The 13,656-nt window shown below is 41.9% G+C and overlaps 1 protein-coding gene across 6 annotated transcripts in view; it reads left to right on the top strand.

Annotated features, from left to right (window-relative positions):
* Nucleotides 1-13,656, top strand: part of SHANK2 (SH3 and multiple ankyrin repeat domains 2) — a 613,416-nt gene that overhangs the window by 578,884 nt on the left and 20,876 nt on the right. For all 6 annotated transcript variants that reach the window (XM_073347891.1, XM_073347893.1, XM_073347892.1 and 3 more), the window contains one exon: nucleotides 10,675-10,805. In XM_073347891.1, the coding sequence (XP_073203992.1) occupies nucleotides 10,675-10,805 (131 nt within the window). The remainder of the gene's footprint in view (nucleotides 1-10,674; nucleotides 10,806-13,656) is intronic.

The following is a 13,656-nucleotide window of genomic DNA, read 5'->3' as shown; positions in this document are numbered from 1 at the left end:
TAGCAGAGGTGAAAAAGAAATTGTGGGATTTGAAAAGGAGGGATTCTTAAAGAGCAGCACACTTCAGGGGAGGGATCCACTGCCAGTCCAAGTGGCAGGTAAGGCACAACACAGGCTTAAGTCTCTCAAATTATCTCAGATGAACAAAAATTAATTAAATACTTCTGCTGTCCCTAGAGTCTGTCTGCTGTCCAGTGCCCAGTGTAGCCTGTGCTCTGTTCTTGGCCTGCTATCCCTACAGCTGGGTAGGCCTTGCAGTTCTCTTTGGATTACAAACCAGAAAACACAATGTAAACAATCTCCAGCATTCTAAATATGTTTACTGGCAAACTGGAAGGACTGATACCATGCAAGTGTGACAACGCCTTTCATGGTGCAAGGAGCCAGCGCTACAAAGCAGTACTCCAACACCATGACCTTATCCATGCCTCCAGAAACGTGATGTAGTCCTGCCTTCTGGCACTATTTAGCAGATGTCCTGCCTGCAGCATCCAGGAGATGTAGTTTGCTATATACAGAGCAGGGAATGAGAAAACACAAAATAATGAACAGACACATGACAAACGTGTCACTCTGGCCCTCAGAAGAAGTTACAACACTGCATAAGCTACCACATCAGAAAAGACTGATCAAGTGCAACAGGCACATGAAAGTGTCAGTCTTGTCTTTCGCCAGAGAATCAGAGGACTCATTTGACAACACAGAGGAGAGGGAGGCCTCTAATACTGGCTCATTAGTCACTATGCACAGGCCAGCTTAAAGAAATAGTCACGTCTGTTGATAAATGCAATAGAATCAGTAGGCTGAAGCAGAAACCATCCCCCAGAGATCTGAAAAGGCCATTTTGATTTTGGAAAACAGGTGCATACTGTGTGACCAAACATTAAACTTAAAAGGGCAATGGGCCCTAAACTCCCAGATCCTTATCTTCCCCACTCATCATGTGCGCACACCTTTCTTACTTCCCTACTGGACAAATTGGGCTGTGGCTAAAGTCTCATTGTGTCAGGGCAAGGTGGGATCAGGGACGTGGAATGAGTCCACAATTCATGAGACCATCAAAACTTGTTGCTTCACCCCTTAAGGTATTTTTATGCTGCCAGGAAATAAAATGACTTTGTGAGAAGTGTGAGCCAGGCGTTCAACTGTGCAGTGTTATGTACCACTGTGAACAAGCAGGCTGCCAAGCTGGCTTATGTGGGTACAGGCATTGTTTGATTAGATGCAAATTATCATTGAGGTCAGAAGGAGTCTGGACAGTTCCTCACATTTCCCTTGCCATTGGCATCGCATCATGGGCAGCCACAACATGGTGCTTGTGCCCACTATGTTTAAAACTTCTTTCAAAAAGAGAGAAATGTTGTTTAAGCCAATTAAGAACAGAATCGGTTTGTTGATTCACATTTTGTTAGACATTTATGGTCTCTGTTGCACCAATGACCTGGCATATTTACTGTTGCTTGTGAAGAGTCAGCCCATTGCCAGGAGGTAGGGTTGAGGCAGTTAGTTTAGGTAACAGTTTAACTTTGGTTTTAATCCTCCTGTCACCAGTTGTCAGGGCAGTGAGCCACTTGGCCATCCATTCCTCCAGCTGAGCAGTACAGTTTCTAGGGAAACCAAATTTTCCATTTCCACTATTGTAGCTGACACACCACTTTCACAGTTCCAATATAGCAGCTGGTTATATTAACGAGTTCCAGTCTGAATCAGGGCAACCTTTAGTCATCAAGGAAAGGAATTCTTGGGCAGAAACTGATACCTTTGACACTGTGGCATGAGCTCTTGACCCTGAGCTAAAGTTTCCATGATTGCCGTGCAGTGAATGAAAGTATGTGTAAGGCTATGCCTGTGATGCATTCATGGCCCATACCGATATTTAATAAAGCTTACAAGAACATAGTTATTTGAGTTGGTTGAATGCTTTGTTATGAATTTAGTCCCTTTTTCATTAGTGGCTAGTTAGCAAACCTATCCCAGTATCTGTGAATGTGTTCATTATTCATAAGTATTGGCCAATAGTTTTAATAACTATCAGCCCATTAGTTATTCACAAACTGTTTGCTTAGGATATTTGTCATTTGTGTGATGATGATAATGCTATGCCAGATGATACCGTTTCAGCTCCCTGACTTGGAGACAGAAAATATTTAAGTAGGAGAATGACAAATTGTAAGCTTTCATAATTCTGTTTTTAGAGAAATAACCACTTGTGCTAATATTTGTGAAACTTTCCAGGGTCACGGACACTTTCATAAATATCTGACAGGTGCCCAAATATGTGCAAACAACAAAAATAACGCGCCCCCCTCCCCCATCAAACTAAATTAAATGATGTTGACAAAAATATTCACAAATTAGTTTTTGCTCTTTTTTTAAAAAAAATATTTTACTCTATTTACCATCATTAGGAGGGCTCTGTTCAAAGTGCTGGTCAAGAGAATGGAGTATTCAAATATGGGGAAATTTCTGATGATATATCAAAAGAATGACACATTTTGTATGACCAATGGCACAACTGGAATATATATTCCCTTTATCTCTCTGATTCCATACAAATTAGCTGGAATGTGTGTTTGCTTTGTGTGGTAAAAAGAAGTCCCCTGTTTTTGCATGTCTACTCTATTAGAGAAGTGTTGAGAATTAATTTCATGGTCCTACACTGTAGCTGCTGAAAGATACTTGGCAACAAAGGTAACAGCTGTGGCTGTGTTAGAGAAAATAGAATTGCAAAGGCAGCAGGTATTACAGAGGGATAATGTCAAAGTCCCTTTCAAAATTTTCATGCAGTGGCACAGCCAATGATTGCATGACAACTTGTCCCTAATATTCATTTCCATAAGGAGCTCATACCTTTTTACAAATACGATCTCATCCTCACTTTCCATAAAACATGCAACTGGACAGTCCAATCAGACACAGACCGAATGTGAATACTTTGAATGTGAATACTTTAAAGTAGTGAATATATTAAATGCACAAATAATATCCAGCACAAAAATTAATCACATTAAATAATTATATTAAATCATTAACTGTAAGTAGCCCTTTAAATAAATAGAATACTCAAGGAATTCAGATAGTGAGTGATGAGGACCCTAATGATGATCTAGACAGACAGGGATCAGTGTATAAATGTGCTGATAGAGGGATGGATCCTTGGGTCTCTGAGAAGGGGTCCTAAAAACCAAGAACAAAAATATATATAAAAATCACCCCAGGAACTCCTGAACAAACAATAAGCCCATTAACAAAAATGATTAACCTGACCTCAAAAGCATCCATCAGACAGAAATGCACAACGCCAGCTGAAGGTCTTAAGAGCAGCACATGGTGTGTATCAAAGAGCAGAATGTAGTCCTTAAAGAGCAACACTTTCCTAGATTGTAGTGCCAGGGCGTAGATATGACATGGAATCACCATTCCTCACATCCTAGCACCAACACTACAGAGCAACCAGTTAGTTGGTGATGATCAGCAGCTGCTGTTACTTAGATGTGATAGTCTTACAGTGGTGCTTCCACATATCCCTTGCCTGAGTGAAAAATGCAGGCTCTTTGGGCTAAATTATTGTATTGTATTAACTGAACAGCCCCAGATAGATTTCTTACAGTCAAATTGTCTCCCCAAAACATGTGATACTCATTATTTATTTGTTTCAAGCATAAAAAGGGTGAGGGTTCTAGCCACAAATGTGAACAATTCAGAAATGGTGCTGAGTAGATCATACTGTAATGAGAGCCGATGATTGATGTGCGTGCAAAAAGTCTAGTCATTTTCAGTTGGTGGGAGTATATTTTTATATATGGGTAGATTTAGATTAAGCACATTTGCAATGTCCTCTTCAATAGCATAATTAACCACTCCTCCTTCCATATTAAATTGTGCACAGGGAAGCACTTGCACATTTCCACCAAATGTCCTCAGGCAAGGGAAGACACAGCCAGGAGAGAGCAAAATGAAGGTTATCTTATCTGGGGAAAAAAAAGTCCTGGTGAGCAATGTCCTCAAATAGGATCACATACCGTTTGGAGAAAGCACTGAGAAAATAATGCATACAGAAAAGATAAGGCTTGGGAGGCCATTGCTCACAGGATAAATGTTGTTGGCAACCACAGTTGCTCTACAGCTATGATTGGGGGGGCCCAAAACATTGGGGGTGGAGGGGTGATATGAAACGTCGGACAAAAGAGAAGATAGCCAGCAGTGCTTCAGAACAGCAAAGGGCTACCACACAGGCCAGTGGTGGAGCACATCTGACACCACAGGAGACTCAATTGGACAATTGACCCTGAGCTGATCACAGGGATTTCTGACTGTGACACCACTGCAATTCATAGGTGAGCTTTTTGAGAGGTTCACTGACACTTTCTGTCACAATCACAATGAGGTGTATTGGTAGTTATGCCGTGGGATCCAGCACAGTTGTGTGTGTTATGGGTGCAGGACAATGTGCACGTATATAAAGTGGTTAGTAACTTCAACTGCCACATACCCAGTTCAGCCACTAAACTTTAGTCTGCCCTTCTGTTTGCCCAAACACAAACACTGTGGTTTTCCCAATTGGCTTCTTTCTATGTGTTGTCCAATGCATGTAGATTCCTCCATCTTCCTGGCCTCAGATACAGTGGTTGTTGCTCCTCTATTTGATTGCCAGATGTCACTGGGGAACAAGATGGGGAGGTTCCTGGATGCTCGGGGCAACCCAGACGTCAGAGAGCGAGCTCACCCTCCACGCCTGAACAAGAACAGGAATCTTCAGAGCCTGCTTCCGACGAAGATTCACCAGCCAGAACTACAGAGAGTTGGCAGTGGCCATTGTCGTCATCTGAAACACACAGCAACGTTGGGGAAGATTTTGAGGGATTTCAAACACCAGAGCGGACTCCAGAGTGTACAATGGACATACAGTCTCCTGGGGATCAGTCACTCAGTAGGACTCCTCAGTTTGAAAGTGACTCTCCTGAGGAGGAGGAGGGGAATGATGAAATGAATGAAGAGCACCATGGTGTTCAGCCTGTCCCTAGGGATCAGGGTTGGAGAGGGCAGCCCCACCTAACAGAGGGGGAAAGGCTGTTGATGGAAACCAACAGTAGGATTGTGCAGCTGCTGGAAAATATCAAGAGGGAGCATGCACAGTCCATGGGTCTCATGTCACAGTCCATGGGCCGCATGGAGCTGCAGCTAGGCATTGTGGCTACATCCACAAGAGCCATCCATAACTACCTGTCTGAGATTTTAGCTTTCCTCAAACAGCCAAGGACGCAGGTCCTTGAAACACGTATCTCCCAAAGAGCCACCCCCCATGTTGAGTTAACCAGTGCCTCAACGTGGACTGGTGAGGATGCAGTGGCAGCCTCCACTGTATACTTACCAGGGGATCAAGGAACAAGTGTCTCTCGAGAACCACCACAGGCCACTGTGCCTCGTCGCAGTGGCCGGCTGCAGAGAGCCATAACTGAGAGGGCCTCGTTGCCCATGCCTACACGCCAGGCAAAAGGGGGAGGGAAGAAAAAATAATCACAATAACGATAGGATTTTTAGGGGTTTTTTATGTGCCTGTCCTTTTAATTCTTAGCCATAAGGCCATGAGTGGCAGAACTCAACCATTTATACATTTTGGCTAACATTGTATTCTGGCTGACTAGATTAGTCTAACATTTTGTAGTTTATATTTGCATTGTTAACAATGTGTGCTGCTGGTATTTGAAGAACATTTGCCTCCGTTCTTTCACTTTAGCCTCATGGGAGCATTTTTTTACACTGTGCCAGGCATTCATTGCTTTTCTTACAAATACAAGTCATTTCTTGAGGCAGCTGTTTTTTGAGTTTTTTTTCTCCATTACCTCCATCCCCTCTGAGCAAACATTATGGACTTGGTGGTAAGTATACAGGTCTTGGCAATACTAGCCTCAGAAACTGTGTTCAATCAGTCTTTGCCTGGTGTTTCTGGCATGCTGGCCTGAGGTGTTGGGGTTAGCCTGGAAGTGCCTTTTTGGATCATGATCATTCTTATCCTCTGTGGGTCTGACAAGGTCAATCTCTAGCCCTTCAGGTGGAGCTAATCCACATCTCTTGGCTATGTTGTGTAATATGCAGTCTTGCCAGGATTATATGGTATATTGTGGGGCCTGTACAATAATGTGCCACTGGGCACCTGACTCTCATTTTCAGAGTTCCTTCTTCGATGCATCTGGTGGCTTGATGGGTGGGCAGCATAATAATTTTCCTCTGAGAGAGTCAGGGAATTTGGAACAGGAGTCATTCACCATGTCTTTATGGGATAAGTACCATTTTCTTCAACAAATAAATATATTATTGAGGGGACGCCATCCCTAGTAATATCACAGATATTAATTTAAACATAACAATGCTACTTACCTAGCAGCCAGACCTCCTGAGAATGTAAGAGTCATGACATGCTGTTGGGCACTGTGCTACTACCTCTGTGATTAAACTTTTGCATCACAAATGACCTGCACACAGATAGAATGGAACTCCTCCTCATCCCATTAGGCCATCTAATTTCCTGAGGGGAGGGTGCCCTGAGCAGAATATAGGTGCGATCAGTAGCACACAGGACATACAGAAAATGCACTTTGGAAGACAATTATTTTATGACTGTTGGTGCTGCCTCTCTCGGGGAAATTTAATACAGTGGCACTCAGAAATTGCTGCATGCATGCAGAGGCATCAGACTGGCTTATACTTGTGATATCTCTGTGGTCCTCTGAAAGGTTCCAGTTATCAAGAGCCCCTTGAGCAGTGGTGTCTGTAACTATCACAGGTGTAGCATGGCACCTGTGTTTGACTCTCCAGATCCCCATGTAAGTTTTCATTAAAATTCAGGAGAGTTTGATTGTCAAGCATACTGAATTTCTCCTCTGACAAATGTTGAACGTTAATCTTTGTCCTAAAAATCCTGTCCTATGGATGCATTTGGGCTGTGCTCTGGCTGCTGAGCCAGTGGATACTCCTCTTCCCTTTCCCCTTCTCTGAGACTGAAGTTGGTCAAAATGTGAGCAGGAAACATTTTACTATTCTACAAACTAGCCACAAACTGCTCCTCATAACAGTTTGTTTTGCCTGTGGCTGCATTTTGCTAAATGACTGGGTTAATGATGAAATGTCACTGGTGTGGGCTGACCCCTGGTGTAGGCATGTTGCAGATACATTTTCTAATTCAAAATATTTCTCCTATGACCAACTGCATGTGGGCGCTCACCCTTTAAGAATTCCATTTTGGTCCACTTTCTTGGCCATGCCGCCAACACACCACTCATGCCAGGTGTAAATTCTTGCACCTGCATTTCATTTGCACCCCATCTGTGCCTCTTCTAAATTTTGTTTGTTTATATAGGTAGCCTCATAAATAAATACATTTCCAGTAACATCATATGAGAGCCCCTCTTAGTGGTGCAAGAATACATATTACAAAAATATGTCAAAACACAAAAAAGGAGATGGGGGAGGAGAAGTCCACTAGCAAAGTTGACAAAAAGTGTTCCAGTGTGCTGCCTTTTGAAAATGCATTACTGGCCCAAACATGGCTTGCGCACTACTACTGCGGACATGAACAACCTATTTGAAGGGCACAGCCCTTTGAAAAATTTGTCCTAAATATCTACTTTTTATTTCTTTTGGATGAGTTTATTGTGGAATTGCATAGAAGTCAAGAAAAGGCCAGTTGACTCTTGACGTAGGTAGCACATATCTAATATTATAATGAAAATGTATTTATTTACATAGTGCTGTCACTTTAAAAGTGTGGTGGAATGTGGGGGCCATATATTAAGATTCTGGTATATTCCGCAGGACCCGCCATGTAGCTGCTGCCATTTTGGATTACTTTTACTTCATCCCACATACACCCTAGCTGCTTTGGAAGCTTCAAAATTTTTGTTCTAGTTTTAAAATGCCATCTTACTGTTCTACATTTGTGCTCTGACCAAAGACAGCAGCGCAAAAGGACAAGTTGGGCAGCATTCGCAACTCTGCCTGTACAACAGTTGGAACCACAGCTAGGTGCAAGAAGCCCCTAAAAAGACTTTCTTTGTAAAACAACTTAATCATATCAACTTCTCCCTCCCCACTCCAACTTGCTTCAGCTGTTCTCAGCTATGACTGGAAAGGAGCCAAATACAATTGGAATGGGAGCAGCTATAGGGTGAGAAGGACTGAGGAGCTGGCAACATTAAAGCTGTAAAATCACAAAGAATAAAGTTCCCCACAAGCTGATGTGGTAGCAATATCAGATTTTGTTAGGAAATCTGTACAAACTGATATTGTGGTCAGGTCAAATACTAAGATCTGACTTCCAGTATTGTCTTGCAAAATCAGTACAGTTGGAGAGTATGTATGTTTCATCCCCTAAATGAATATTTCCATGCTTTTCAAGTGTCTGTCATAGCCTCATCATTCTTTCCCTGTAGTTTTTTTGTTGTCTGAATAGGTGTATGGTTATGTGTCTGTTCAAAATAAAGGGAATATGTTTTTATATGGTATATTTGTTATTTACAGATTTTGGGTGTCTAGGCCTTCAGTCCCCAAAACACCCCTATGTCTGGATCCCAAGAACAAGTGTTTGGCCTTCTAGGATCATATAAAGGGCTGGAGAGATGTAACATGAAATTCCCATGCCCTTGTTACAATCAATGGTAGATACCCCTAAACTTGATTCTGCAATCTAGCAATATTTTTTTCTGTGTAGCTCAAATGCTTAAGGCTAAACCCATGGCTTTCTGATACCTTTTGCCCATCAGAAGGTTACAGGTATTTTCTTCTGAAAAGTGCACAGTTTGAATTACTGTTAAGACCATATGGAATGTGATTTTTTTAATGTTTATTTTATTTGCTTGTGAAGGTTTTAAGCGTGTTTTTTTTTCTCCTCTCTCTGGATGGTCTATTATATGAAAATAAATAAAGCAAACAAAAAATGTAATACTAATTCCAGTGGAAAGCAGACAGTAACACTTCTGAATAAGCCAACCACCTACAATGTTCAACTTAATAATTCTAGCAGCTGTTCCTCTCCTGCTCTCTCCCTGTCACCCAGTGCTCCAAAAGTCTCCTCTCCCAAAACAAGTGTCTTCCCAACCAGAGAAGGCTGAATATAATTCTTCCATTTCTGCACCAGCCAAAGCTGCTGGTTAGGGAGAGACCATCTTTCTTCCTCTTGCCTACTTCCTGTCCCTTACCACACTCCTGGAGTCTGAGCGTAGCTGTTTTTCCAGTGAGGGATCAAGCTCAAATTTGATACTTTGCATAGTGGTGCCACTTCTAGCTGTTTTTAAGTCAGTAATAACCTAATGCGCTAGTTTTATTTTCTCCTAAACTAAATTATCAAACCTTACTATACCATACAAAGACATACCATACTTAACTCCTGAAAAGTAAGGTGTGGCTTGTAAAAATTTTAAGTTGTGGAAGCCTGAGACAAGAGGAGCTACCAGGCTAAGGAATCACTTCTAGTTGGTTCTAGTACATTTTTTCTGAGAATACACATAGGTTGCGTGACTGGTGCCCTATTGCTTTAGAGAAATTAAAAAGAAAAATGCCATCCTAGCTTAGCATGACTACCAGCCTGGGGGTAGTACATTTAGTGCCAGTCAGCAGTCTGAGAGTTCACAGGAACAAAAGATAAGGTGAAAGGGGCAGTGCGGAAGGTTATTGGTTAGAGTATAAGTTTTGGATTCTAGTCCAAGTTCAGAGATTGAATGACTCAGTGGCCTTAGGCAAGTAACTTAATTACTCTGTGCCTCAATTTCCCAACCTGTAATAAGGGAGTTGTAAGACTATGGTTGATTGCATAGTGATTTGAGATCCTTGGACTTAAGGCGTTATATTAGTGCTAAATATATTCAATAGTATTACTGCTGCATTTGGTTTATAGTCACAACTGGAGCTGGGCCTGGGTCCAAACACTCCTGAACTTTGAGGGATCTTACATGTTCACAGATGGTTTCTATCACTATATAGAATGCTAAATCAAAATCCCAGTTCTGAACCACTGTTCCCCAGTGTTGGGAAAGTTTTGATCCAGATTGGAACTTTGCCTATTGGGCCCATTTCTGACCACAAATATGATAGTTTTAACCAAAACTAATATAAAGCATATTTAAAGTTTAATTAAACAGAGAGACATGGAGCAGTTTCCAATAATGCTAAGTTATATTGTCTAATAGACTGACATGATGAATAGATTAGAAATTACTGGAGAAGAAGAATAGACACAAAGAGCACTTTTGAAGTACTTGTTGTTCAAAATATCACTGAAATTCTGGTGACTAAGTACTGTCTGCTTATCGCTATGTGAAACAGTGCTCTATGGGTTCATTATCTCTAAAGGTCTTCTTTCCGTTTCTATATAGATATTCTCCCTTCACATTTTGAAGGTTTGAAGAAGAGGATTGTTTTTCGAGTCACACTAAGTAAACATTAAATGCATGCAGGCTTAAAACTAAAGCATGCATGTTACGCAGCAGCAATAAATAAGTGCTCGGCTTGCACGACTTTTGATGCTCAAGCATTGCCTTGTTAAAATGCCAAAAAAAAAAAAAGCCACCCTTTTTCTTTGCATTTTTTGAAAAGTAAAACTCTTCCTTTGACCTTGCAATATTTAGATTTTCAGTCTTTGGACAAATTATATTTATTTTAGTGAATACTTTTATGTTACAGATAAAGTGGATGAAATTGTACCAGTTTCCAAGCCATCAAGAATTACAGACAATGTAACTGTGGACTCAAGAGTGGCAACGATTAAACCGCGGCCTTCCAGTAGATGCTTTCCTTCAGCTACAGATATAAATGTACGTGGTGGTTCCTAAATTCTTGCTTTCACTTATGAAACTGTGGTTCTAGTTAGTACTGCTTTAGTAAGTCCAGTCTTTTTATGCACACTAGTTGCCATGCTGTTATGTATACACCAGCAATGGGGGGGTTTATAAATGTAGTTAATCATTATGATTATTCTTTATCACCATTCTAAGCTTCGTCGTTAACAATAAACCTAATCCTTGTTTCATTACTGGGTTTATTTACTCCCAACAACATTGACTGTTTTGGTTTTGACTAGATAAAGTTGAGTAATTTATAAGGGGAGGAGATAGCAGTAATGCTATAAAAAGCACGAACGACTGAAATGCTATATCCTGGAAAGCTAGTTAGTGCGTGTAATTACTAGCTCAAGAAAAGACACCCACACTAGCGCTGATTGAGTTAATGCCTTAAAAATAGAGTGCTAGGTGCCCCGAGTACATACCAATCGGAGATGGTAGGCACACACTTGGGGCAGCTAGCGCTTCTGGGTGCTTGTTCCTTTGTGGCCACGCTCAATTTTTAGAGCACTAGCTTGATCAGAGCTAGCTTGGGTGTTTCTCCTTCATCTGGGAATTACGCTCCCAGTTCCAAATGTAGACACCCTCAAATCTGAGTTTGCTTCCACTGGTTGTAAAGTCTTATGAGGAAAAAATAATTTTTCCCTACTGTCTAGCTGCATTTATTTCCCACTGAAGTAGTACCAATCCTTATTCATACGCTTCGCTCTTGTCAGCTGCAGAGGAAGGAATCCCAGAGTGTTCAGAATTGTATCAGCAGTATTGTAGAAAATAAGTAGGTTTGTGACGTCTACAAGTAGGAAGGATGGGGCACTGGACTGGGACTTAAGAGACCATGGTTCAGTTCCTGATTCAGCCGAAGACTTCTTATGTGACCTTAGGCAAGTCACTTAAGCCTAGATTCTCAAGGACAATTAGGTGCTGAAATATCTTTGTGGATCTGAGCCCTAGTATCTCTCTACTTAAGTTCCCCATCTGTAAAATAGGGTTAATAGTACTTCCCTACCTCAAAAGCGTATTGTGAGGATAAAAATCACAAATCCATTATGAGGCACTTGGAGGACAACCTGTACATTGTTAGACAGATCGGGGGGATACAGATTTAGGATAAGCAGCAGTGTCTTTTAGTGAGTTGCAGACAATCATTTTTTGGGAAGGTGTTCAGCTGCCATGCTAACATAGCCCCCCTCCTGATCCCAAAAATAATAGAGCCCCTTATCCTTCCTCCTCAAGGGTTTGGTGAACCACAAATGATTACCGGAGTCAGGTTACAGTAGCTAAAGAGGAAGCAGTACTGGAGTTGTTCTCTGCAGCACAGAGGGAGATGCCATTTTGTGTGTCTTAACTAGGGGGGTTGATCTGGAGAACCCAGCTCCACAAAGAAGAGACTGAGCCCTAAGACTCCACTGCGCCTTGGGGGGCTGACTGCCAGCTGAGTCCACTAGGCCTTCCCTGCACTTGGAGACAGCTGGGGCTTGAGGCCATCCTCAATTTACCCCTATCTTTTCAAGGAATAACATGTTGTATATCCTTATAGTCTGTCTGGTCCTAGATTCCCTGTAACTATACATTGTAATGCCAAATGTCTGTTAGTTTTGCACTGGGCTGGAGCCCAGGTGAAGGCACCAAGTGCAAAGAACCCAGGCCAATTGAGAGAGGAGGGAAGAATTAAGGGGCTTTACCCCTTGAGGATCAGGGGTGCCCTAGAAGCAGGCTAAACACTAATGAGAAAGGGGAAGACTACTGATTATTCCATGTTCTGAGATGTGCCCACAATCTATTTTACAAGGAGTAATTTCTTCTGTTGATCTGCATGTATTCCACGCTGACTGGAAAATAAGATGGCTTTCTGTCTCTCCTTCAACTGTTTGATAACAGCCACCTGATGTATCTCTATTTTTTAATTGTCCCAGCTCCCTCCCCATTTTAATTGTCAATTTATTGCATAATTATATTTTAAAAATCTTAACCTCTCTTTCTTGCCCCTTCCTGCTCTGTCCTACTCACCCAACTCATCCTGCTCCTGCCCCCTCCCACTGGAGTCCCATGGCTCCTCCCCTCCTTGCTCCTGTAACACCACTTCCTCTATTCCTCCCCCTCTGCATTCCGATCAAGCAGCTTCTTCCTTCTCATCACTTGCCTGCCTGCAAGCAGGGGGAGCATTAAGACTGCAGGATAGTTTTCCTGCTCCCATTTTCCATATTTGGCGCCACAATGGGCCCCAGGCAGCAGTAAGGAGCAATTGCAGGGAAAGTCCTTCTCAGCCCCTGGCCTGGAGAATGGCACTGCACACGAAATATGGAAGACTGTTCAGTAACTGCCAAGCTCTAACAAGTCTCTACTGAGCATCTGCAAACTACAGTGTTTGGGGAACTTGGCCAAATTTGTGTGGAGTTTCAGAGAGACGGCAAAAGGTGCATCACTGACACCAGGGTGTCCCCCTGCCAAATTTCAAGTCCCTTCTGCAAAGCATGGAGGACCTGGAGCTTCCTAATTATATAGTTGAACATTTTTTTAACATGGGCAAAACTATGTGTTTTCCCCTATCCTTGTTCTTGAAAATAACTGAACCGTAGTAGCTGAAACTTCCTTTTAAAAAAAAATAAAATAAAATTTCAGAATGAGTCAGACAGCTAGCATAGGAAAGTTCATCCCAGAAAAGTTGGTTAAAGTTGGCAGTTATAAACAGGTAGCCTTAACTGTTGGCAGCACTCCCCGCTCTGGCTATAATGAATACCCTACAAGCATCTAGGCCCAGAATAAGCCTAGGTAGGAAACTGCTGTCACTAATTCTGTCTACTTGATCTCGAATATTTCTGATTCA

This window comes from Lepidochelys kempii, chromosome 6 (genome assembly GCF_965140265.1).
Source record: "Lepidochelys kempii isolate rLepKem1 chromosome 6, rLepKem1.hap2, whole genome shotgun sequence".
NCBI lineage: Eukaryota > Metazoa > Chordata > Testudines > Cheloniidae > Lepidochelys > Lepidochelys kempii.
This window is presented reverse-complemented; position numbering and strand designations above follow the sequence as displayed.